The sequence below is a fragment of the Camelus dromedarius genome, chromosome 22 (genome assembly GCF_036321535.1).
Source record: "Camelus dromedarius isolate mCamDro1 chromosome 22, mCamDro1.pat, whole genome shotgun sequence".
In the NCBI taxonomy this organism is placed as follows: Eukaryota; Metazoa; Chordata; class Mammalia; order Artiodactyla; family Camelidae; genus Camelus; species Camelus dromedarius.
The window spans coordinates 25071801-25095928 of record NC_087457.1 but is presented as its reverse complement, the minus strand read 5'-3'; the positions used below and the strand labels follow the sequence as shown (position 1 = coordinate 25095928).

The 24128-nt window shown below is 39.2% G+C and overlaps 1 protein-coding gene across 4 annotated transcripts in view; it reads right to left on the bottom strand.

Moving 5' to 3' along the window:
* Positions 1 to 24128, bottom strand: part of FAT1 (FAT atypical cadherin 1) — a 108924-nt gene that overhangs the window by 44870 nt on the left and 39926 nt on the right. For all 4 annotated transcript variants that reach the window (XR_004132815.2, XM_064477516.1, XM_010995730.3 and 1 more), the window contains exon 3: positions 13275 to 13589. Coding sequence is in view for 3 of the 4 variants with exons in the window: in XM_064477516.1 (XP_064333586.1) it covers positions 13275 to 13589 (315 nt within the window). In the remaining variant the exon portion in view is untranslated. The remainder of the gene's footprint in view (positions 1 to 13274; positions 13590 to 24128) is intronic.

Below are 24128 nucleotides of genomic sequence, written 5' to 3'. Positions count from 1 at the left end.
TTACAGGCACTCGTTTAAGAGTCTTTTTTTGTGTACTTCAACGCCCACGAGACTCTGCCTTTCTTGTATATCTTGGTTGTATTGTTATAACCAAGCAATTACCCTAAAAAATACTTAAATGTGTGAACACAAGAATTTCTTAAAACCATAGAAGAGCAGAATTAAAAATACACACTAGAGTAAGAGGCCCACAGGAACTACACTATGTTGGAAATAATGATACAAATTTACAGTTTATGTGCGTGTTAACAGAAAAACCATCTAACGTGTGTTTATAGGCAAGATGTGTCAGGCACTGCAACAGGCGGTCAAGGTGCTGGTGGCATCTGGCAGACACTCAGAGGCACAGAGGAAGTCATCGGAGGCAGAGACAGACTTGGTTATTCCCCAGGTACAGAAGAAAGTACGAAAAATAGAGAATGGTGGGTCTACAAAAAAATATAGAAAAGGGAGGGCCGATCTTACTAAGCGTGGGGCATCCGTGTTTAGAAAGTCATAAGGACGCCTGAGAGGCAAAGGCTGGGAGGGAGCCAGGTGTCCCAGAAGCCGGGGACAGAGAAGTCTGAAAGGCGAGTCCCTCCTCCAAGGCCTTCAGAGATGCTTGGAAAAGAAGAGGGAGCGAAAGCCAGGGAGGCAGGAGGCAGACAGGAAAGGAATTTCTTCTATGAACTGTTTCGTGAGAGTGTACGTAGTGAGTGACTATAACCGCGATGGAAGAGATGGAGCTAGACGTGAACTTACCAGCACGGTAGCCACGAGCCTCACGTGGCTATCACCATTTAAGTTACGTGGAAGCTGTCCCGTGAACATGTAAGGTATTTTAGATCGACAAAAAGACCTTGCTTCCTAGCTTTGCAACACCTGCACCAGAAGGAATCCTATCACCAAGGTTACAGTTTTCTTGTCCTTAACACACACATGACCGGGAGAGGCAGTGTGTGGACATCGCACGTGGCTAGCAGGAGGTGGGACGGTCACCAAGGGAAAGGGAAAATGAGTGCTTCGTGTGCAATTTCCATACCAAATGAACCCTGAAGAGAGAATAAAACTTCCTAATGGAGCAGGAAAACACTAGGAAAACTGTGGATGCTCTCTGGAGGTACACGCTACCTTCCAGCGATCAGCCGCACTGGGAGCTTAGGACAGTGGAAATGCTATCCAAGTGTCCCACACTCCCGCCCCGCCAACCGAGCTGCAGAATTCAGCATGCACTCCACACTCATTTGCACCTCTGTAATTTTGCACATCTCAGTCCTGCTGATCCTTCCACCTTGCCTGCCTGACCAACACCTATTTTCAAAAATGAATCCAAAGTATACGTTTCTACACACATGTTATCAACCCTGCAGGTGTTAAATAGCTAACAAGTGCATCCATTGCTTTCATTTTTGCACACTGGTGCTCATCTGTAATAATTATTCCTAAGTCCCAGAAGGATCAGCACAATAGCTCAGAAATGGAGAGAAACCTTCAGGATGATCAAACTTGGCTCCCTGAGCCAAAGAGAAATTAAACTGTTCCAACCCACCGATAAGCCATTATCAAGGCCAGGATTAGAATTCAGTTTTCCTGAGGCCCAGATGAGAGGTTGGGGGGGGGGGTGTCCCTTCCCCACCACACTGCATAATTTACTGCATTATGGTATTTCAGCTCTTCACACATTCTGAACCATGACTTACATGAAATTCAAGAAAAAGAGGAAATCAGAAATAGTTAATTGTTATTCATTTAAAAGGTCCAAAAAAGCAAGTCAGAGAATAAAAGAGTGGGAGAAGGCAGAAAAATGCATACGCAAACGCTGCCTCTTATAATTCTGTGTTTTATTTTTCTTTTCTGCAGAGCTGCATTAAATTAAAAATAACAATGAAAAGACAAAAACTTTCCTTGGCCTAAAAAAAAAAAAAAACCCATTCTGCAGACCAATACTTTTATAAATGTATGTGGGCTGAGAGAGCCAATGTGGTTTCTTCCCACCATCAATTTGCAATTGTAACTTCAACCCATAAATATATGTAAAGACTACATTCAAGAAACAGTAAGACAGATCAGAGTGTAGTCTACACACAGAAAAGGGGAGAAAAAAGCAGGGCCCCTTGCTGAGAGCTCTTGCTGAGAAGTGTGTACCCTGCTGCATGAGGGACACATGCAGTTGGGTCATCTCTGTTGTTCCGGCAGACAACCAACCCACAGCCAACAGGCGAGTGAGGCCACCCGGCACCAGCCAGGCTCAAGCCAACCAGCCAAGTGACCACCACCGCATGAGAGCAACCCAGCCCAGACAAGCCCAGACCTGCCCAGCAGAATTCCCAACCAAATAATGGTGTCTGTTCAAGCCCCTGAGTTTTGGGACGGTTTGCTCTAAAGCAAAAGTTAATTAATGCATCAAATGAGCTCATCTCTGATTGTTATTTGGCTTACTAAATGCCAAGGTACCGTGCTATGAGCTTTAAATGTATTTTCTCATTCATTCTACATATGTATACACCATGGCAGCATTTGTACCATAAATCAGTATTTTTACAGGCTCAGAGATCAAGTTGCTAACTCAATGTCATGTAGCGAAGGGGTAAGATGGGAGTTCAATAAACCCAGAGAATCAGTCTGAAGGCCACATTAACAATGCGAGAAGCCAGGGAGGGACCGAAGGCTTTGGTGCTGGAAGAAAGGGTTTGAAACATCAGCACCATGAATGCAGCTAGGTGGCAGCTGGGGAAGGAAAAAAAAAAGGATTTCTGAATAGGATTAAGGTCCAACAGTGTTGAGAGAGAACATAACTTGTGATCTGCAGTAGGAGTTTTTTAAGAACCAAAACTGTAAAGGAAAAGGTCCTGCCTCTTAAAAAAAAAAAAAAAAAAAAAGCCGTATGGTCATGTGTTCACCTTACTTGGCAGGAAATTTACTTTGAAGCATTTTCCAATTATTCTACTGGAAAATAAGGAGAGGGAGGGGCAAGATCAAGGAAGAAAACAGAAGTCTGCTCACCTAATTTACACTGCCCACCACTCTGATTATTCTCCTCTAGCCCCTGCAACTACTATGGCTTTTTTAGCCTTTTGCTTATTTTACAATAATGCATGAACTATACCAACTTATGTTCCAGAGAAGGACTGCCCAACACGGTAGCCCCCTGCATACGCGGCCACCAAGCACTGTAAATGTAGCTAGCAGGACTGAAAAGCTGTATCCTTAAGTTAATTTAAATAATTTAAATTTACATCGTCACAAATCATCTCTGCTCCTTTGGAGAGTCTCTGATTTCAAGTTAAATATGTCAAAACCCAAAACTTCAGCATTTACAGTAGTTAGAATCTTTTTTTCTGTGGCTAAAATTTGAAGCAATAATTCAATAGCAAATATATTTATCCAACTCCAAATTCTATAAGCAACTGTCTTAACTCTAAACAGTGAGAAAAGTGAAAATTTCCAAGATTCTGAAGAGCTGATGCTGCTCCCTAAGGCTCCCCTCCGTCCACCCCTGCCCTCTTACTGGCCTCCTTCCTGCGCTCAGCTGGTCATGAGGACGCCTGGCTTGTGGATACTTCACAGCTCTATCTGAATACCGACAAGTCAAGTGTCTCTGTGTTGAATAATAACCTTCAAAAAATTATTATTCTACCAATTTACATTTTTTGCTTCTGACGATCTCTTGCTGAGGACTAAAAAATTAATGAAATGTATGTTTATAAATAGTAATGATGTTGCCATAAAGTTTATTAGCTCAAAGTCACCCACTTGTTCAGTCTGTACTACGTACGTTATTCAACTGATTTTTCGGAAAGTCTTCCCCAAGTATGTCCCTCTGAGACACAGATATAAAAGCCTAAGACAAGGCCCTCGTCCACAAAGGTATACAGTTTACTTAGGGAAACCCTTACACCTCTGTGTCTCTCCCACAACGTCTTACTCATCACAGCCCTATTCTGACCAACTCTTGGCTGTACGCATGCATGTCAAGTGTATCATTGTCAACCATCTTCCCCACTGATTTTTCTAGAACACTTTAATATATTCTATTCCTCATGAAGTTTAAGAACTTGATTTGTGGTATAGCTGGTGGTAAAGGGAGTACTAAGTTAAGTCTCCGGCATCTCCAGTATGGACAGGGGAACTTCCTCAGTAGCTGATACCACCATAATGGGGAAATTCTCCTTCTACCTTTCTATGTCCAAGCCCCACTTTGGCAGGACTGCTCCCTGGACACTCAGCACGCTTTAATAATCTGCAACACCAAGGACAATTACGGTACAACAACCGTCACACCACAGTCAGCACACTGATTGCTCGAGCAACTGTTAGACAAGGGCTACAAGCCCCCAAAGACTACATACAAAATATATAATATGTGTACGTTCCTAACAGGTTAAAGCCCAAATGACTGCCTGCGGCTACTCCTGGGAACAGGTGGGCTGAAAGAAGAAGGGAAGAGAGGAGAGGGCAGCTTCATTTTTCACGTGTACACTTCTTTATTAAGGTCATCTTTTATTCTTTAATGAGTGTATTATTTAAAGAAATTTAAACATTAAAATATTTTAAAGGTCAGCATGAAAGGATAATGAAATATTTATTGGCTGAACACTAATCTCAGGCTGGAAACTCTCAAATGATTTTTTTTTTAAACTCTGAAACATCTGGCCGTGTTTATTTTTCCTCTAAAAAATAAAATATTAAAATTTCTTAGAAATATTACAGTAGCATATCTTTCACAATTTTTAAAATACGCTCTTGAAACAAAATTTTAATGAAATGTATCACACATTCTAAAATATCCTCTCACTGTGAAAGTTTGCTAGAGCCAGAAGGTCTTTTAAAATCTTCCAGCCCAAATCCTGAACTTTAAAAAGGAAATATGGTCCAGGAATGTTATTAATTCCTGAAGGTCAGAGTCAACAGCAGAGTTAGAACCAGAGCTGAGTTCTCAGCAAAGAAAGTGTGTAGCAGCCTCTGTGGCTCTAGCCTACCTTCAGCCAGAGGGGAGCAGCGGAACCCCGAGGCGTGACGGCCGAACCCACTGCCTTCCCACCCCACATCCCAGCCAAGTCAGAATCTCTACCAGCTCATACAGCTTCAGAGCGTTCCAGGGGATCAGGCAGTCCATCCCATGCCAACCATCTCAGGCCAAGCACTTACGAAAAATGAAGAAATTCCATGTTCCCACACTTTAATAGTTTTCTAAATGCAGAACTGCTTTTAGTCATTGTAATTATCGCCACTGGCCTCATTCTGGAACAGAGCATATTATCCATTTCTCAAAACACCATTTGAGATATAGAAAAATGTAACAGGGCTATTATGGATTTAGGAGAAATAAGCAGCACTTAAGAACCACAATTAGCATTGCAGAAATTACTTCAAAGACGTGGCCAGGAGAGCCCAGGTGAAGATTCCAACTGCTCTGAAATTGTTTACTAAAGCTTAAAGCATCTCCCAGAATTTTCCTGACAAATTTGCAACTACTGACCCAAATCATTAAATCCTGCTAGAACATAAGTGAAATGTAGTCTTTACAACATAAAAGGAAACGATCTAAATGGCTGTATCAGTGTCCATGTTAACAGCCCAATTCCCCCTTTTTTTTTTGGAAATGCCTCTTGTAGTACGCTGAAGTAATACACTGTGTTCCAGAATATGGCCAGTGGTGATAACCCAAAGATAACCACTCATCTTATTTTCCGTTTTATTACTGTCATCATTTGACATGTCTTATGCCTTTATAGGGTATCATTCTATAGACAAGACAATTAAAAGGCAGGGAATTAAAAAAATATCTGCCCAATGATGATTTGGGGTAGGAAAGTACCAAACGCTGCAAATCATCCAAGCTAATTGTACATGTTCCCTGAGGGGAGGAAGGCTGTCTCAGCCCTGGGAGGGCCTCCAGAACATCTCTGGCTGAGAACCGCAAATGAACTAAGTCGTCTTTTTTTTAAATTAATATATAAAATATGCCACAAACTGTGCATATCAGGTGTATCTCTGAATATATTATTTCTCATATTCTTTCCTCCCCTATAACAGAATGATGAAACAAGAATAGCCTAGTTTTCAGTAACTCCTTTATAAAGAGTATACACACTAGCTTAATGCCTATAAAATATGAAGTCCCAATTAGAAAGCTGTTTCAGCTAAGAACTAAGAAAGAAAAGACTCTTATATTCTGAACAAACCAAAACACTTTCTCTCTGTTCTTCTCAGAGTACATTCAACAAGCAACACGGGCCCCTCAGGATCCAACAACAATAACAAAAAGTAAGTTTTCAAAAATAACTTACTCAATAAAGTATTCTCTTTAGTAATTTACCTGTGCGCACCCTACACTTGTCAAAACTGTCTTTCTGTTTTAGCCAGAATGACCTCTCATGCCTCTTATATAGGCCAAAAAAAAAAAAAAAAAAAAGGGTAAAATGCCTATTATCAAGAAAAATTAACAGAAGTTAAACAAAAGTGTTTAAAAAATTTATGGGATATGTATTTTAAACCTCTGACTCCTGGATAATTTTTTTTTTTTTATTTCCATGGTATACTATTGAAAATATGGCCCATTTTGAGCTGGTTAAGCTATCAAAGAACTATAGGGACTAGTCAAATGTATGGAAAATAAAGAACATAATACATTAGTAATTGTTAGTAATAACCAGTAATTATTCTAATTTTTAAAATAAAGTATTACAGCAAACGACAGGGAGACAGGAAAGCGGGAGACAATAATTGCAGAATTCCTTGTAGCACGACAAATACTTTTCCAAGGGACATTCTCAACTACAGACCTGTACCTAGCCAGCTTGAATAAAGTGAAAATGTTCCCAGGACAAGGCTGCTTACTGCAATGTGCAAAGATCACAGCTAAGTCCTGAGGACTGACAGTGGATAGACAGAGGACACCAGACGAGGAGGAGGGTCAGAAACTAGACCAAGGATGGCATTTTCCTGTTCAAACCTCTCAGACTCCTCTTTCAACAGGTGAAATGGAAATCATATGGCTTTCGCTAAATTTTATCCTTAGTCAACTGGAAAACAAGAATTAAGCAGTAAGCACATATTCCGTATCATGCCTGGTTCTACCCTGGCGCTCCAGGACCTGAGCCAGGATTGAACGCCCACAAAACACAGGCAAGACGCGCGTGCGCAGAGAGCAGGCCGAGCAGACGTGGAAGGACAGGCAGGGAGGCGGGCATCGCTACTCCCCAGCCCCAGCCTAAAAATACAGATTGCCTTGCAGGCCAAGAGCAAACTTTCAATTTTCTCTGTAGTTATCACTCAACATCCATCCCCTCGGAGCTTCATACCATGACTCAGAGACCTCGGCAGCCCCGTGCTGTCTGCATTTAGGTGCTGCTCAGACTGCATTTAACTACAGCCCATCTCCAGCTCTCAGGCAGCTGCCACCATCTGAACTGCTATTGTTTGTCACTGCAGTCCTGGTGCCGGCAGGATTAGGCTTGGAGCCAAAAGTGGGATTCTATTCATAGCCTGTCAAGGCTGGGAGGGCGCTCAGAACTCATTTAGTTCAAACTTTCAGAGTCCCATGGAAAACCTTAAAAAAAAAAAAAAAAGAAGAATCAAATGACTAGTCTACAGTCACACAGGCCATGGCTGAGCAGGAATTTGGCACCTGGAAATCTCCAGGCTTCTCTTCTGGTTTTAATTCTGTCCTACTGGCTGTTTCTTGTTGAAAATGAGTGTTACGGAAACATAAGGTAAACATAAGATCAAAAGCCAAATGCAATTTACTGAGAATTGCCTTCAACATTCCTCTAAATGTCAGATACAGCAGAGATAATAAGGGAGGGGAAGAAACCCAACCCATTTTATAAAGTTAATGTCATGATGACAAAAAAAGGGGGGCTAATCTCAGGCACTTAAGTGCAAAATCTTAAAATACTACTTCTTAAAATAATTTTAGCAAATGATATTCAGCAACATGCACAAAAAAATTAAATACCCCCTGATAGAATTTGTCATAAGGATTCCAGGTTAACAGATTTTTGGGAGGGAAAGCATTATCAGCATTTCAACATGTACAGAAAAGGCACTGCATAAAATCTGACTTCTTTTAGCCTTTAAGGATAACATACACTTCATATAGAATTAAAAATAAGCAGGAGAAACTGGTAAATTCCTCCTTAAAACATCTGCATATCTTTGGGAAAAGACTACAAATAGGTAAACTTTTTTTTTTTAAATGACTCCTGCCCTTGTGAAGTGACTGGCCCTTCATTTCCTTCCTGCGCAGCTATCAAATGTTCCGGAAACCCTTGGAAGTTGTTTGCAGCTATAGCTGTTTCCTATTGCACTTCGTTCAGCCTCCGTTCCAGCCACAATAAAATGCCACTTGCCTTGACTGAGAAAAAGGTAGCTGTAATGTGATCCTGGACTAGAACATGGATGAGTACCCAGCATACCTGTTAGCTGCAACTAAAGAACATTTCTTATATGGAACACAAAATAATCCTACATTACTCTATCCTGCATGGAAATACATGAATGAAAAACAGCCACCGTATAAAGCTGTCCTCTGCTAAGCATAAGAAGCTGTAACTTAGCAATCTGAGCACAAACATCTCAATTCAGAATTAGGGAATGGAAAGAAAAAAAAAGGAAATGGTAAAGATCAGATAAATATACATAGAGCCAACTGTGAAAGCTAGAATTTCAAGCTCTGAAATATTTTTGAACAGGTTACATCAGCACAAGAAGTGTGAACATCCCCAAACTTGGAAATATTTTATCTTCTAATGATAAATACTTAATTCTCAAAGCAGAAAACATGTGACTCACAGTGTATTATCAACTTGCTAAATCTCATCTCAGATTTTAACCTTAATACTATTCTAACTACTATGCTTTAAAGAATAATTTTAATAACCTGGAGAAGCAAAACACGGATCTCATCCTTTCTAAGTATTCACTTAGAGCAATGGGGAAAAATTTAATTTGAACTTCAAGAATATCAAATAGTCTAACCCCTCAGGAATAAATCAGCAATTTAACCAGCCTAAATAAGTCAATTCACCAACATATCAGAAGTCGGAAAACTGCCTCCAACCTGATTTTGTACGCTTGCAAGCTTAAAAGTGCCTTTTACATTCTTAACTGGTTGGGAAAAAAAAAAAACTAAAGAAGATACTGTGACACATGAGAAGTATATGAAATTCAGACTTCACTGCCCATAAATAAAGTTTTCTTGGAGTGCAGCCATGCTCATTCATGTCCCTGATGTCGGGCTGCTTTCCCTCCACAGGGACAGAGCCCGGTGACTGGGACAGAGGCTGCATGGCCTGCAAAGCCGTAAGTATGTCCTTCCTGGCCGTTCACAGAAAAACTTTAAGAGATCCCTGCAGTACACAGCTAATAAAACTAAGTTTAAACACCTAGTGTTATTTAGAAGCTTCGTGCTTTTTGGTGTGAAGATAAGATTAGAAATAAGATTAGCCAAAAAAGCAACAATTATGTAATTCAGATATCCCCTAAGGGGAAAAACTGAGAAGGTACAGAAAAAAATCGGCTCCCAAATCACATTTCCATGGCAAACCCAGAAGCACGTGGCGTGAACCAGGGGCTGTGCATCCAGAAGCGGCAGTGCTGAAATGCACGCCTTTCTGGCTCCGACCTCGGGTGGCCTTTACCTCTCTCTGACGTCGTATAATTATTTGAAAAATGGGGAAAATACAAACGAGGAAGACAGCAGACTCTTAGCATTTGTAGTTCCTACCCGTCTCACAGGGTTTCTTGTCAAGATTAAGAACGTGAGGTCACTTGTAATATATAAAGTATGATGCACATAGCAAGTTACACTAGTCACTGCCCTGCTGGCTCTGAAAGTTTTATCCCAGCCTGATCTAAGAGTGAGGTCAAGGGTGGAAGACGAGTACAAGAAAGATCCGAAAACAAGACAGAAGAGTACTAAAAGAAGGAAAGCCAAGGTTTGCTGGCTTCTCTTTGGCTATCTCCTCCAAGCTCAGCTCTGAGAGGTAACAAGCAGGAGCCAGCTGGTGGAAATCAGCCCAAACAGAGGGCACCATGAGGACCTGATTCAAACAGTGCCATGTGCTCCAGATTCAATAGTGATGAGAGATTTAAAGATCAGCCTCCAAAATACATTCAACTCTACAGAACTGATAAAAGGAAGAGCTAAGAAAACAGTGAGCTGAAACAGTCTCATCAATGTTTTTAAACCATTTAAAATTTCAAGTGATGGGCACTGATCCAGTAGTTGTCAAAAGCCTAACCCTTTTAAGACACCCCTGCAGACACACAGAAATCACACCCACAAACACACATGTATTCAAAAAAGATGCCTCTACTTTTACCTAATACACAATTCTGATGAATTTATTTTTAACCATAAAAAATTTTATTTCTCAGTGTATTTGTTCTCAAACAGGAAGATAAACAAAGTTCAAACTGATAATATTAAAAAGACATTTTTCCAGGGTGGCTCCAGTTTCCCAAGGTTACTTGTGGATAACGAAGCCTGTGAAGGGCACACTGGTCCCCACTGTCTGGGGCCCCGTGGTCTCCGTCCTTGACACGCTGCAGAGAAGGCTGTGACGCATGCGTCTAGGAGCCGGGGCTGGCAGGGCCCAGACAACCCAACACTCCTGCTGCTGTCTCCCCAGCCCTGGGCAACTGCGCAAGTTTTGCTAAGAAAAGCAAATTTACTCCAACTGATATTGAACATAATCAAACAAAAAATGTTATAAGAATCTCCAGTGTCAACAAAAGTGTGGGTATCAGAAAAGGAAAATGGATCAAGTCTCTTTTGCTTGTATAAAAGGAAACACCCCTACCACCTGCCACCCTACTTATAAATGACCTAATGAGAACTGTCTGAGAGGCAGAAACACAGTTCCAGGCACAAAAACTGTGACTGGAACACAAAATGCTTCTTAAAATGTTCGTCCAAACTTGTCACTGAGAATCCCCAATTCGGATCATCAAACCCAGTCCTAGAAAGGGTTTTTTTCTTATTTTAAACATGTGTCATACTACAACAGAAGGAGAGAAGGGTCCTGGGGAGATGTTTCCTCTCTAAAAGGACTTAGTGAGGTCATCTGATTTAAGTTTATATAAGACATTCCAGGGGATTGCATGTTGAGTCTCCAAAATAGGTCATTGTTTATAAAAATAACATAAATATTATCCTCTACCCCTCATTCTGGTATTTACACTTTTCCATCAAGGGTAGCCATTCTCCCATACACTCATCAACTCCCTCTCTTGGCATCACCACTCCTTCAGATTGTCCCTGAGTGTTAGTTCATTTGTCCCTCTTGCTAGAGGAACATCCCTGCCTCTTCTCCCTGCGTCCACTTTACTACTTTCAGAATCAGCACAATCACTTTTCCGCGGGGCCTCATCCTCCCAATGACACCATCACATCCGCCTGTTTCCCGCTTTCCCCAGAGGCGTCTGTCAGCTCCCGGGCACGCCACCTGTACCCACCTGTCTCTCTTTGCTATTTCACTTATGCAGGTGACAAACTCTCAAAGCATCCTTAACAAGCTAGACACACAGCAGAAGCTCAGTGAACACGTGATGTGTAAACAAATGATTTGAATGGCAGTAGATTTAGGCTTTCTCCAGTCTGCTGGACGTTGTGATAATCACCAGGGTCCTAGATTTCTCTTTCCCACTAAGGAGCAAGCAGACTCATTTTATTATGTCAAATTTGTTTATCCAAAGAAGAGGCACACATTTATCCATCTCCTAAGGTGCTGATTCTCTCATGTAGAGTTAACAGAGCAAATGAACTAACACTCGCAAGGGGGAAAGGCTGTGACCTCCTTCCCTCAGTGCGACTGTGAGTGCGCTGCGCCGGGCACACACGTGCTGTAACAGGTGTGCAGAAACGCTCACGACTAATCACAAAGTGTCTGGACCTGGAAGACAGTTTTTTCCAAGATTCCAGGGGTAAAGCCTCACTAATGCCCACATCTCTTGATTCCCAGCCCTGTGATTTTTCTCACTCAGCCATTAATTATTAAGTAACATGACGAAGAGCCCCCGGGCGGTGTGATGAGTCAGCACATCACAGGAACTTTCTTCCACCGGACTGTCTTTCCCCAGCTTTCACAGTCTGGTCCCTAATAATGCTGACCTACCTACCAAAAATCAGTTCTGCTTTAAAAGTTTTGAGGAACATGTAGCCTTTGAGGTACTACATTTGGACCCTGAACATCATGCCCAGAGGTTCTGCTGAGTTGGGGGAACTGAATCATCTAGAGACAGACCTCATGAAGCTAAATTTACAATATTTTATAATGCCCATGCTAAAACAGGTGACTTCTTGATCTTTAGAGACGCTGGGTGACTTGTGAAATGATCAGACTTCCCTACTGGACACACAGTTTACTATATACTTCACAGCACATACTCCTGGCTGTGAACTATCGGTATTCTCCACTATTATCTGCCTGCTACTCTTAGGAAATAAAGCCTCTCTGCCATCCTCATGAATTTTCTCCTGCTGTTCTATCAGCAGGGTGCATGTGCCTCCCACCCAGGGGTCCTGGAGCCAGCAGCAGACCCCTGCAGGGCACTGCTTCTCCCTGATGGTAAGGAGGATTCGGCAGCCTCGGCAGACATCTCTTCCTACGACTTGTCAGGATGGAGAGACGTAAAAGGGAGTGGCGAGGCCACGTTAATCACACTTCTACAAGACGGGACACAACAGCGGTGTCATCACCATTTCAGAGGCCTGAGATAACCAAGGTTTCAAGGCTCCCCACAACAGTTCTAACTTATATCCTTTCTTATATCCTTTCTTTCAGTTTCTTTCTTCTTTCTCCTTCTCCTCAAATACACATCATGTCCAGACCTATGGTATCTACTCATATATTCTAAAGGGCATGTCTGCCTTGCCTGCCTGTCCCTTCCGAGAGGACTTAAAAACTAATCTAAAAGAGAGAGAAGACATTAAGAAAAATGAAAACATTTTAAAGTCTAATTCATCACGTGATTGTTTTAAAAAGGGATGATTTTGTCTTGAATTACCACCTCAAGGCTTTGGCGTCTAGATTTCTGCTTCTTGAGGTTTGTGACCCCTCCCTACTTACAGGCAAATAGTTCCTTGACTCCAAAATCCTCCTCTGAAATTTTTATAAACTTCTCATTCTTCTTTTTTTATATTGGAGACTGCCTTCTAAAGTTCCCTTCAAAACGAAGATGATTTATCAAAAACTAAAGTGGCAAATTAAGAAAATTAATTCTTAAATTTCCCTGTATCAAGAGAGTATAAGCATGAACATTTCATACATAATAGTATTAACATGTACCTGTTTTAGGATGTATTGAAAAAAATCCTTGTGGGTTTCCACTTGTAATTCTGTATGTCAGCTTGTCATCAGAGCTGGAATCTGGATCAAATGCCTCAATTTGGACCACAGATACATCCTTGGGAGAGTTTTCCATTATTTCTGGATAGTAAACAGGCTCTGACGTCTGTGGCGCATTGTCATTGACATCCTCCACCTCTATGTAGACCTCTACAAATGAGGACAGCGGCACCACGCCCTGATCGGACGCATAGACTGTGAGCCAGTAATGGGAGGTCGACTCGCGGTCCAGTCGATCTGAAGTCTCTATGACACCTAGAGAAGGAAGGAGAAAACCATGAAGCAGCAAGTCAACAAGAAAGTGTCCACCTAAATGACAAGTCCGACTTCTTGAAGGCATCTGTGTCACTCACAGCTGTGTGATCTTAAGCAAACTGTGTAAACTCTCTGTGCCTCAGTTCCCTTTCCTATAAAATGGAGATAATAATAGTATGTTCGTAAGGTGATTAAATGAACTAATACACATCTAATGATCAGAATAGCACTTGGCACATAATACTGGCTATGAAAAATTTGTTTTTATTAGTACTAAATGCCAGGTACTATGTGGGGCACTTTACAAAATACTATCTCACTTAAGTCTCAAAACAACCCAATGAGATAAATGGGATTTCTTGTGTCCTGAAATCCTTTAGTTTCTTTTAATTGCCTTAAGCAAATGGCAAAGACAACCAGGGTGCTGAAAATATAAATTCTCCCACCATGTTACAAGGTCCCCAGGGGCAGAGACCACATCCTTCTCAAATACCAGTTTACCTAGCACCTTACCCAAAGCCTGGTAATTATTACATGAATGAACAAAATGAATAGATATCTTCATCAGGGTACAGAAAAGTCCTCAATGGGGACCCAAACTAGGACACATTTCTTACAAAGTCAACTACTAAGAGATGAAATTACATAACCACAAAGAAGAGGGTTAGAATGTCTGTCACATTTTGGTCCAGCCATTGAAACCAGTCAAAGCCTTAGTTAATCCCAGGATTAACCTATTCTAGGATGATTAACAGTGGAAATATCCATTTCTCTCAGGCAAATACAACCTTTTTATTCACTGGTATAATCTTATCCTTTGGCTCTCCCAAAATATATCACAGCATTCTTTCTTGCACATTAATCATTCTGAATTAATGCTACTTTCAGGGTTCAACAAGGTCCAGGGTGAACTTTGGAAATCCTACAACTCTAGAATCACTAAAGTTTCCCATTGAATGCAAAATACTATGAGAAAAATTACAAGTATCAATTTAATCTATGCTCATAAATGAAACAGTATTTATCTCAAACACAAATCTGTACTTCTTATTTTTTGATCATTATGTAAATTTAAAGATTTGCTTATTTGAGGTTAATATCAAAAAACCCTCATTTATTTTGAATATTAATAAGGAGAAAATGCAAATACATTATGAGATTCAATTCATAGACAAAAACAGCCATTGATTTCCCACCAAGTTCCACTTCAAGTCTGGACTGTAATGGACAATTATGGGATGGCTGCTTCTCCTTGGAATTGAACCTCCCTCCCAATCAACCTGGTAACTTGGGGAGGGGGGTTGGCAGTCACACTCTTCTGTGCCTGACCTCTGAGCCACAGCCAGGAGGAAAAGTTTCCAAGTCCCGGGTAATCTCCAGATATTACCCCGGTTCAAAGTGAGACACCAAAGTAGCTCTACTCAAATATGGAAGGAACTGGAATTGTATTAATTAGCAGTTAAACATACATAAGTGAGATGCTCAGATGTTCATACTTCATGAATTCTTGGAATGTATATTTTTACATCTGTTTCACAAAGTGGTTGCTAAGATGTCTATGTTTTTATCTACTTTAATTATTACATCCTTGTAATAGAAAGAAATTACTTAATACAGCTTATAGATGACTAAGAAATAAAGCAAAATTTTTAACTGCCAATCTCTTCTAACCAAAATGCTCAAATAACAATACGAGTATATTTACTGTATTTAAAAAACTTAATACAAGGATTTATTGTATGTCAGGGACTTCCCTGGGTGCTTTATATGCATTAAATCATTTAAAGAACTCAGGTATCAAATGATTTTCATCCCAGATTCACAAATGAGGAGACAGAGGCTGAGATAAAGTAAAGTAATTTTCCTTCAATACAGAAAAGCAACAACGAACAACTCCCAGCCGTCCCTGGAAGCCAATCAACCTACCGCGCTCCTCTCCGCACCACCCACTCCTGTTGCTCTCAACCTATGTCCTCTACCAACTGACTTGCAATCACTCCTACTTTTTTTGCACACAGGTTATACATTCACTTTACCTGAAGCAATTCTCTGAGGAATCAACAGCAATGATAAATACTTAAACTCTGGTTTTAAAATCATTTCTTTTTCACACATACCCAAAGTAACAGCACACCTTATTTGGCACCTACAGACAGCCATGTGCTAACTTCCTGTGGTTTCCCTCCTGTCTTCAAATATCTCCCCCTCTCTCAGCAACCTTTCTTTTCTCCATCTCTGATCCTATTTTTTTTTTTTTTTTATTTCTTCCTTCACTTTTGGGGGAAGCAACAATAGCATGTCCCTACATGATCCATAAACCTGGCTGTGAACCGAGGGTTCCCTCCAGCCAGACGAGAATCAGTGCTGGAAGAGAGAAAGCCAGCGAGGTGACTAATGTGGAAATGACATCTCTTGTCAAGAGGTTACGGTGCACAGGCAGCAGACAAGGTAAGGGCGCTGCTGCGTGACTCTACGCCGCATATTTTGAGCAGAGAAGATAAATTTAGACAAGACTGTTATCTATACACTGCCCATCAGTGTTATAAGAAATCACTTCTTTGCTTTCATGAAAACATGACGGAAGCAGTAAACGCCTGGCCTTCCAATCTCAAGAATACAATGAAGATGTTTTCAGGAAAAGTTGTTCATAAAGCTGAAAAATTTGAAAGAGGCCAGAAATCTGGAGCTATTACATAAAAATATTTATCATTCCAAACATACTCTCTAGGATGTCAAAACTGCCACCAGATGTCACTATGGAAACTGATTTCAAATGTGCCCACAGTGGAAAATCTGGGCAAAATTAAAAGTAAAAAATAAAACAATGTAATTGTTAAAAGAGCTTGACCAATGTGGCTGAAAATACAGCCCACAGCAAAACTTCTTCCTAGAAGGATTCATCACATCCATATATTTTACTTGAACAGGTACAGATGGTATCTTCTTGTATTGCCTGATTACTCAAAGGTTATAGTACAGCATTAGTTGCTCAAGTAAATGGTCCAAAAGTAAATAAAGGTTTCCAAGAATAATTTCTACACCCATCACTGACGGCTAATGGCGTGTGAATGCAAACACTGTCCTTGGATAGGAACAGCCAGTTGTCCGTCCCTCCAACTGACACTGGTGAGACAAAATGCTTTCAACATAGTGATGTTTAAGGCAAAAATAAAGTTGTATGTGGCCACTATACTGCCCAAAATAATTTAACTGACTCAAATTTCCATGGCCACACAGCACCTTTCTTCCTAGAATTTTCCTATTTTCTTTGTTTAACAGGTCTTGGCTCCTAGCAAGTCCTAGTGCCAAAGCTTTCAACAAAAACCTTGCTATTTCAGTCTCTTCAGCAACTCCAACTCAAAAATACTTACAATCAGCAACAGTCTGACAACATAACTTTGCAAACCCTACCCTCCTCTCTGATGTATCATGTCACTTTTTCTTTTTTTAAACTTTTCTGGAAGTAGGCTTAAGGCAGCAATTGCATGAAAAGGCTCTTTAGTCAATCACAAGAAAAACTTAAACATGAAACATCATTTTTGATGATATTTTCCCTGCAGGCAACAAGGGACTGACTGCTCCTTTCTCCAATTCCATAGTCTCATCAAAAACAGAGTAACTCTTTTGGAACTAAGTGTTTTCCCAAAAATAAAAACAACACTCACTTAAAAAGAACAGAGATATCTTCTACACACTAGAGATCTATGTTTCTGCAATTAATCTGTAAATGGTTACTCAATTTTTTCTGCTAATTATGGAAAAATCAGAAGTCCCATTAATTGTCACCTTAAACAGTAATCTGCTATAAGACAGTCTTTCGTAAAATTAAGTTTAAGAAGTCAACTATAAGCTCCCTGCTAAAAAAACTAAACCCTTTGAGGGCATGGATTTGTTGTCTGTTACGTCCAGGGCTCGGTAAATGAGTGCTTATTAAGCATGTGTTGAAACACAGATGGTTATCAAAAAAACACAGTAAGTATGAGAAACAGGCACAGCCAAAAGGAGCCTAAGGAAACATGACAACTAAAGGTAATGTGGGATCCTGGACCAGCAAAAGCTCATTAGGTAAAAAACCAAGGAAACTGAGTGCACTATGGGCTAGTTAATAAGAACGTATCAAGATTGCTTCGTTAATTACAACTAGACATATTAGTGTAAGAGAATTAACAGGAAACTGTGTGGGGAAGAGGGGGCTGTATGGGAACTCTGTGCCATCTGCTCAGTTTTTCTCTAAATCTATCTAATTTTTTTTTTTAATTTTGAGGGGGGAGGTAATTAGGTTTATTTATTTATTTCCTTAACGGAGGAACTGGGGATTGAACCCACCACCTCGTGCATGCTAAGCGTGCACTCTACCAATTGAGATATACCCTTCCCCTACCTAATTTCTTTTTAAAGGATGTCCACCAAAGTTCATAGTATGTAGATTAATTTGTTTCCTTCTTTAAGTCATAAAACTCTTTTGAATTTGTTTTTAATCTCATTTTCATTAAATATGAGATTTAGACTGATCATGCTGTTAACATAATACCTTGAGAGATCCCAGTGTGTACATAATAAAACCTTATATGACAGGGCTAAAGCAATCAATTACATATCTGCTTATATTTTAACTTCTAAATTTATTATAAATGTAAGAAAGATTGTATTACTTTGGCTTGCCTTGATAACATGAATGTGCAAAGAAAAGTGGTAACATGAGTTTCCTGATATAAAAAGTGAGATTTCTGAAATTTTACCACTCTTTAAAATGACTATATCAATCTGACATGCAAAAGTATCTAATAAGTCAAAACCCTTTAATTCTTTTAGAGACAGAAGTACAGCAGATCATAATGTGAATGTATAATATATACAGTTAATGTTCCTGCCTGCTTCTACATTAGTTGGCAAAACTGTGCTGTTACTGATGACTAAAATACAGGAACTGAGATAAGAGTCTGTTAAACGGAAGACATTTAAGATGCCAAAATGGCTATTCAGTCCACTTAGGGGAAGACACAGAAAAAATGCTTTCAGTAATCAAAAATCTGACACTTCCTTTCACCTCAAGTATACAAGACATTACCATTTACTTTACTGGTGTTGGTAACCATAAAACATAAGGAAAATGTAAAGAGTCATGTTTAATGGTTTATTTTGCAGAGAAAAATTATCTGTAAAAAAGTTTCTAACATCTTTAAAAAGAGAATGATACATACATAATTAAACTTTTAAATGCTTATTTTATATATGTAAATACTTGAGACCACACGAATAAGGTAAATATTCCATGGTAGAAAGGTCAAAAATCAGTAAAATAAAATAAGTTAAGTAAGAAGCGTCCCTTACAGGCCAAGCACACTGCCAGGCAGTCCCCTAGCACGCTGCACACTTCAACAGAAACCCCTCTGCCCTCTTACAGCTAAAAACAGAGTAAATTATGTTGTAAAACTAACCCTCCAGTTTAACTGGTTTAACTGGAAAACATGGAACTGTCACCATGACCCAACCTTTCAAAACCACTAACTTGCCATGAGTGTCATTTTGCAGTAAGTCATTGCACTTGGGAACACAGCAAACTCAGTGGACTGGTAATGATGGTGGTGATAATATTATAATACAGTGATACATACACAGAGCTCATGATATACTAGACACAATTTTAAGCACTTCTCAAAACATTTAATCTTTACAGAAACTCGAAGTAGGTAAGGTGATCATCCCTATTTCACAGATGAGGAAACAGTGTCAACAATTTGCCCAAAGTCACACAGTTCATTAGTGGTGGCTGAACTGGGGTTCAACCCCAAAGACACTGGCCCCAGACAGTCAGGCTGTACCACCTGAGTCTCTGGCTGTGTCCTCTCATTGGAGAGAAGCACGTGTGAGCAACTGAACACAGAGAAAGTCCTGGCTTCAACAGAACATACACATGGAATGACCAGATAGAAAAAAGTGGGTTTTGTTGTTTTCCCAACATCTGGGGATCCAGGTAAAGGATCTGATGCTGAAAAAACCTTGTTGTTTTGTGCTATTAAAACATTAAGCACATTGCACAGCATCAGGATAAAAGGGAGACTTGGTTAATTTATAATGGTACATACGATGCAGCTTTACAAAAATGATGTGTCTGTTAATTATGAGGAACAGTGTCAGCAATACAGAAATTGAACAAAAAATATAAACCTTTATTTTATAAAAGTACATAAAATACGACCTTGGTTTTTCTTAGCTCAATTTCAAAATTAAACCACACAAACACATACACAATTACCTGTGCAGGAAAAAGTGTAGAATACACAAAGTGATGGAGGGAAAATAAAGAAAATCAACCTAATGAACTAAGGTATTTTTTACTTGTAAATTTCTATAACCATGAATTTTAAGTCATATTTAAAATGCATACAATAAAAGGCCAAAGTCTAAGTACCAATTGTCCTTTAAAAGTTTTGCTAGTATAAACTTCTTGTTTTATTTTCCCTTTATATCTTAGATATACTTTCACCTGTTTCATTTAATTTGAGTCAATGAATAACAATGGATATTCTGATAGCTTCAACAATACTCTAAAGTATTCATATATGAAACTACTTACAAAGTTTTAGGTCTAGGAAATTCTATAATTATATTGCTCAGAGCTAGGTCATAAGTTAATGATTAAAGGGAAAGGTTTTTATGTAGTAACTGTCAACCCGTTTATTCATCATTTAGATTGCCTATTTAAATCATTTTAATTAAAATGTATAGCTACAACTCTTTCAATTAAAATTGTTGCAATAACTTTAAAATCAGCTGAGGAAGCTTTCTGACTTGCAAACTTACTAAAACATACTAAGTTCATAATCAGATTTTAAGCATCATGTTTCAAGTCCAGGGATTTCCTTAGCTTTGCAAAGAGAGTCACTCCCACAGCAAGCTCCGCTAAACCATGTTCTCATGCTTTGTGAAGAAATGATTCTAAGATCTGACTTCCATGTCAGAATCATTAATATTGTTAATGAGGGCTTTCACGGATAAGAGGACCATCCTTGGGTATCAAAAGTATCATCTGAATTCGTATTAATTGGATAAAACTATAGACACCAGACAGCTTTTGGAAGCATTAAAATCCAAAGGGTACATTTCTCATACCAATGGCAGTGTTGCTAGCAGTTTGTTTTATATTTTAAAAGCTCTACAGTTTCAATGTAGATTACTTTTCCCACCTTACATTTACTGGCTGCACACTCAGCATATGTTTCCTATATACCATACTGTTGAATCCTGACAGTTATTCTGCAAGCTCAGTGGTGGATCCTCATTTTCCAGATGCAGATGCAGAGGTCAGAGTGGAAAAGTCACTGATCTAAGGCCATTAATTCATCATTCATCATCACAGTAACAGATTAATCAATGACTTAATTAATGAATTCCCTTACCACTTAGCCATCAAATGAGTGCTTACATTTATTAACTAGTTTAAGCCTCTGAAGTTAAGTAAATTGCCTTAAGCTACCCAATTAGTTGTAGAGAAGCAAGAATCCAAAACCTGGCTGACTAAGACCAGGGCCCAAACTCACCACCCCCAGGGCGCCCTCTTCTGCTTTTCCTGTCCCTATGGGGTGGCAGAGCTGTGACCCAGCAGGCACGTCTGACTCTCAAGCCCTGGCTCTTTCCTTCTAAGCCTGGGTAGGTGATCTTCACAAATCTATCACCAATGATGGAAAAAAAAAATCAACACATCAACAGAAGTTTACCAGCACTTGCCCATGGTGGGAGGAATGACATGAATTAAAGTATAAACCCAGCTAAATGTGGGCCAAACAGATCCTCACACAAAGTTCAAGAATCCCACGTGACTAAGTGTAGGAGGAAAAAGGACATAAAAGAGAATTCGACACCATTCTCTATTCAGGAAGTTAGGATACTTATATCATCGCGTTACGTAAAAATGTGCACCAAATTTAGATTAAATGAAGCATAATAGTTACAAGGCATTACAGAATACTGCATATCACTGTGAGAAAACCGTAACTGAGTTGTGAATGCGCTTATTGTTGCTAACTTTAAAATACTAAGTGGTAGATCAGAGTTTTAAATCTTAAAAGCCAGTTGTAAAAGTTTTTGTGTCAGATAAAAACTGATGTTTTAAAGAAAACCGCCCTTTGGGAGAGAAATTTTGGTGACTTTTTAATTTATTCCCCAATATTTAAATAACAGATTTTTAAAAAACTGTACCCTATAATATCTTCATCATTAAAAAGGATTTAATGTTGTTCACAGTGGCCTGGATCTTGCTAGAAATTAATCTGGAACCTGGCATTGATTTATACCTTCTTTCATTTATTCAACAAACACATGGTTCCTACTGTTTGCCAGGCCTGGTAGGAGGTGTTACAGAAATCAAGAAAAATAAAGCAAGGTATTATGGGAAAGCTAGTTAAATAAAATAGTAATATACTCCCACAAACTGCCTGTTAAGAAGGGCCACAGAGTATTTTAACAACTGGTTACTTTAATACTTATTTTCCTTTATTTGATCTCTTATAAATATCTCTTACACAAAGATCAAAAAAAATCTTTTTTTAGCTTATGACACCTGACGGAATTTTAGGACGCAACATGTAATTATGTGATGTTTAAAAATATATAGAACATAATTCCATTTTGTGAGAAAAATGGGGGCTACAGGGGTGAGTAAATTTATTCTTCTTTGTGTTCATATTTTGTAACTTTTCTACAAGAATTACATATGTGCTGCATAAAAATATCTCTTTAAGCCCACATGTATGAAGGATTAATCCAAAGTGTATCCACAGAACTTAAGAAATGTCAGAAATGTAAAGGCAACCTTTAAAAGTTAAGAGTGACTTCTAGGTTTCCATAAGCCAAGTAACAACTGCCTGAAACACTCGTATTGCAAAGTGTGTTCCAGCATGAAGAAGACAAGGCACTATTCAATGATTAAAATGTCAGCTGAAATGACTAAGCCTCATGCCAAACTCCTTAAAGCACTCCCTTGCTAAAGAAGGAATGGAATGAGATTCCTCCGCTACAGTCAAGTATTACACTGGTCACCGTGTAAACACAGCTCTTTCCAAAACAGACAGTTGTCTCCAGAGTCCTAGAATGCACCAGGCTTGAAGAAGAGCAAGTTTTCCCCTTTCTAAGGCTTGTCTGGGCTTCTAAAAAACAGATCCTAAACACTGAGAAGTACAACTATTTGTTTTTCTTAAAGTAAAACCTAAGGTCCACATGCAATTCAGCTATGCAAAAAGGTGTGTTTTACATGAACTGAATACCAGTTGAAGCAAATAAAAATCCCTGTACAAATTCCCCCTTTCCTATCTACTCCCAAGTGGCATTTTTTCTTTCCTTTTGATCAACTGAATGAAACAAACCTGCTCCTCTCTTAAATTCTATTTTAACCATAAAACAGCTTTTAAATTTAAAAAATTCAAACTAATTTACAAATCAAAAAGGTACAATTTAGAGGCAATATTCAGCTACTTTTAATATCCAGTTTGCTGCCCAATCCCAGTATCTAAAAGAACTCAGAAACTTAAGTGAAGCTAACCTAGTTATGAACTGATTCACAGACAGCGATAAATCAGGATAAACTTCGAGTATGCTATGCTTTATGCTAGCAAACGCTTCAGATTAAATCAAACACCTATAAACAATGATCTAAATGCCCTGCAAGAGCTGATTATTTAAACTTTACTACGAATCTCTGTTGGGGCAAAGCATCAGTTTGTAAATATACACAATCTCCTCTCTAACCTTTACCTGTTTTCTAAATTCAAAAAAATTTTTTTTCCGGAAGAAAGGTGTGTTATGAAAGACTTGTACCAGAAGATTTCTAATTTGATATATCTTAAAAAATCACAAAGACAGGGCACACCTGTCTTTATCAGTGGATTCTCAAATCGGAGGGGAACAATCAAGACTCAACGCATCTAGAATACTCGGTATACACTCCCAGGTGGAACAGTCACACCCAAGATCTCTCAGTGGTAACGGTGAGGCATACCGAGGGATTATGCAATCTGCACTATGCCGAGCACACAGGGAACATATTTCATGAAGTACTCTGAAACCCTGAGCAGACACATGTGGACAAAGGGTCTTGCTAATTTGTCAGCTTTGAGACTGGAGACATCATTCTTACTTGAGAAAATTAAGAGGCTATATAAAAGCAGATTGGTGGATCTCAAATAGCTGTCACATGACTGTATTAAAAAAAACAAAAGCCAAGACCTGAATTTGGGAAAAATTAACCGCACAGAATAATAACTGCAGTAGCTCTTAGATTATCCTTGTTCTTAATTCCCTCTGTGGAGGCCAAAGTTATTCTTTGTTTTTTCCCCGAAGTTATTCTTTAATAAAGTTGTTCTTTAAAAAAGTAATCATAAACATCTCATGAAAAAGTAAAATATTTTCTTCTCTAATTCTCCTAACCATGAATAAAATGGAAGTGATAATAGATGATATATGGTATAAAAATAAACACAGGGACATCATGTAGCCACTGGAGAAGTGTATACAATCAAATTAACCATTAGAAGAAATATATTC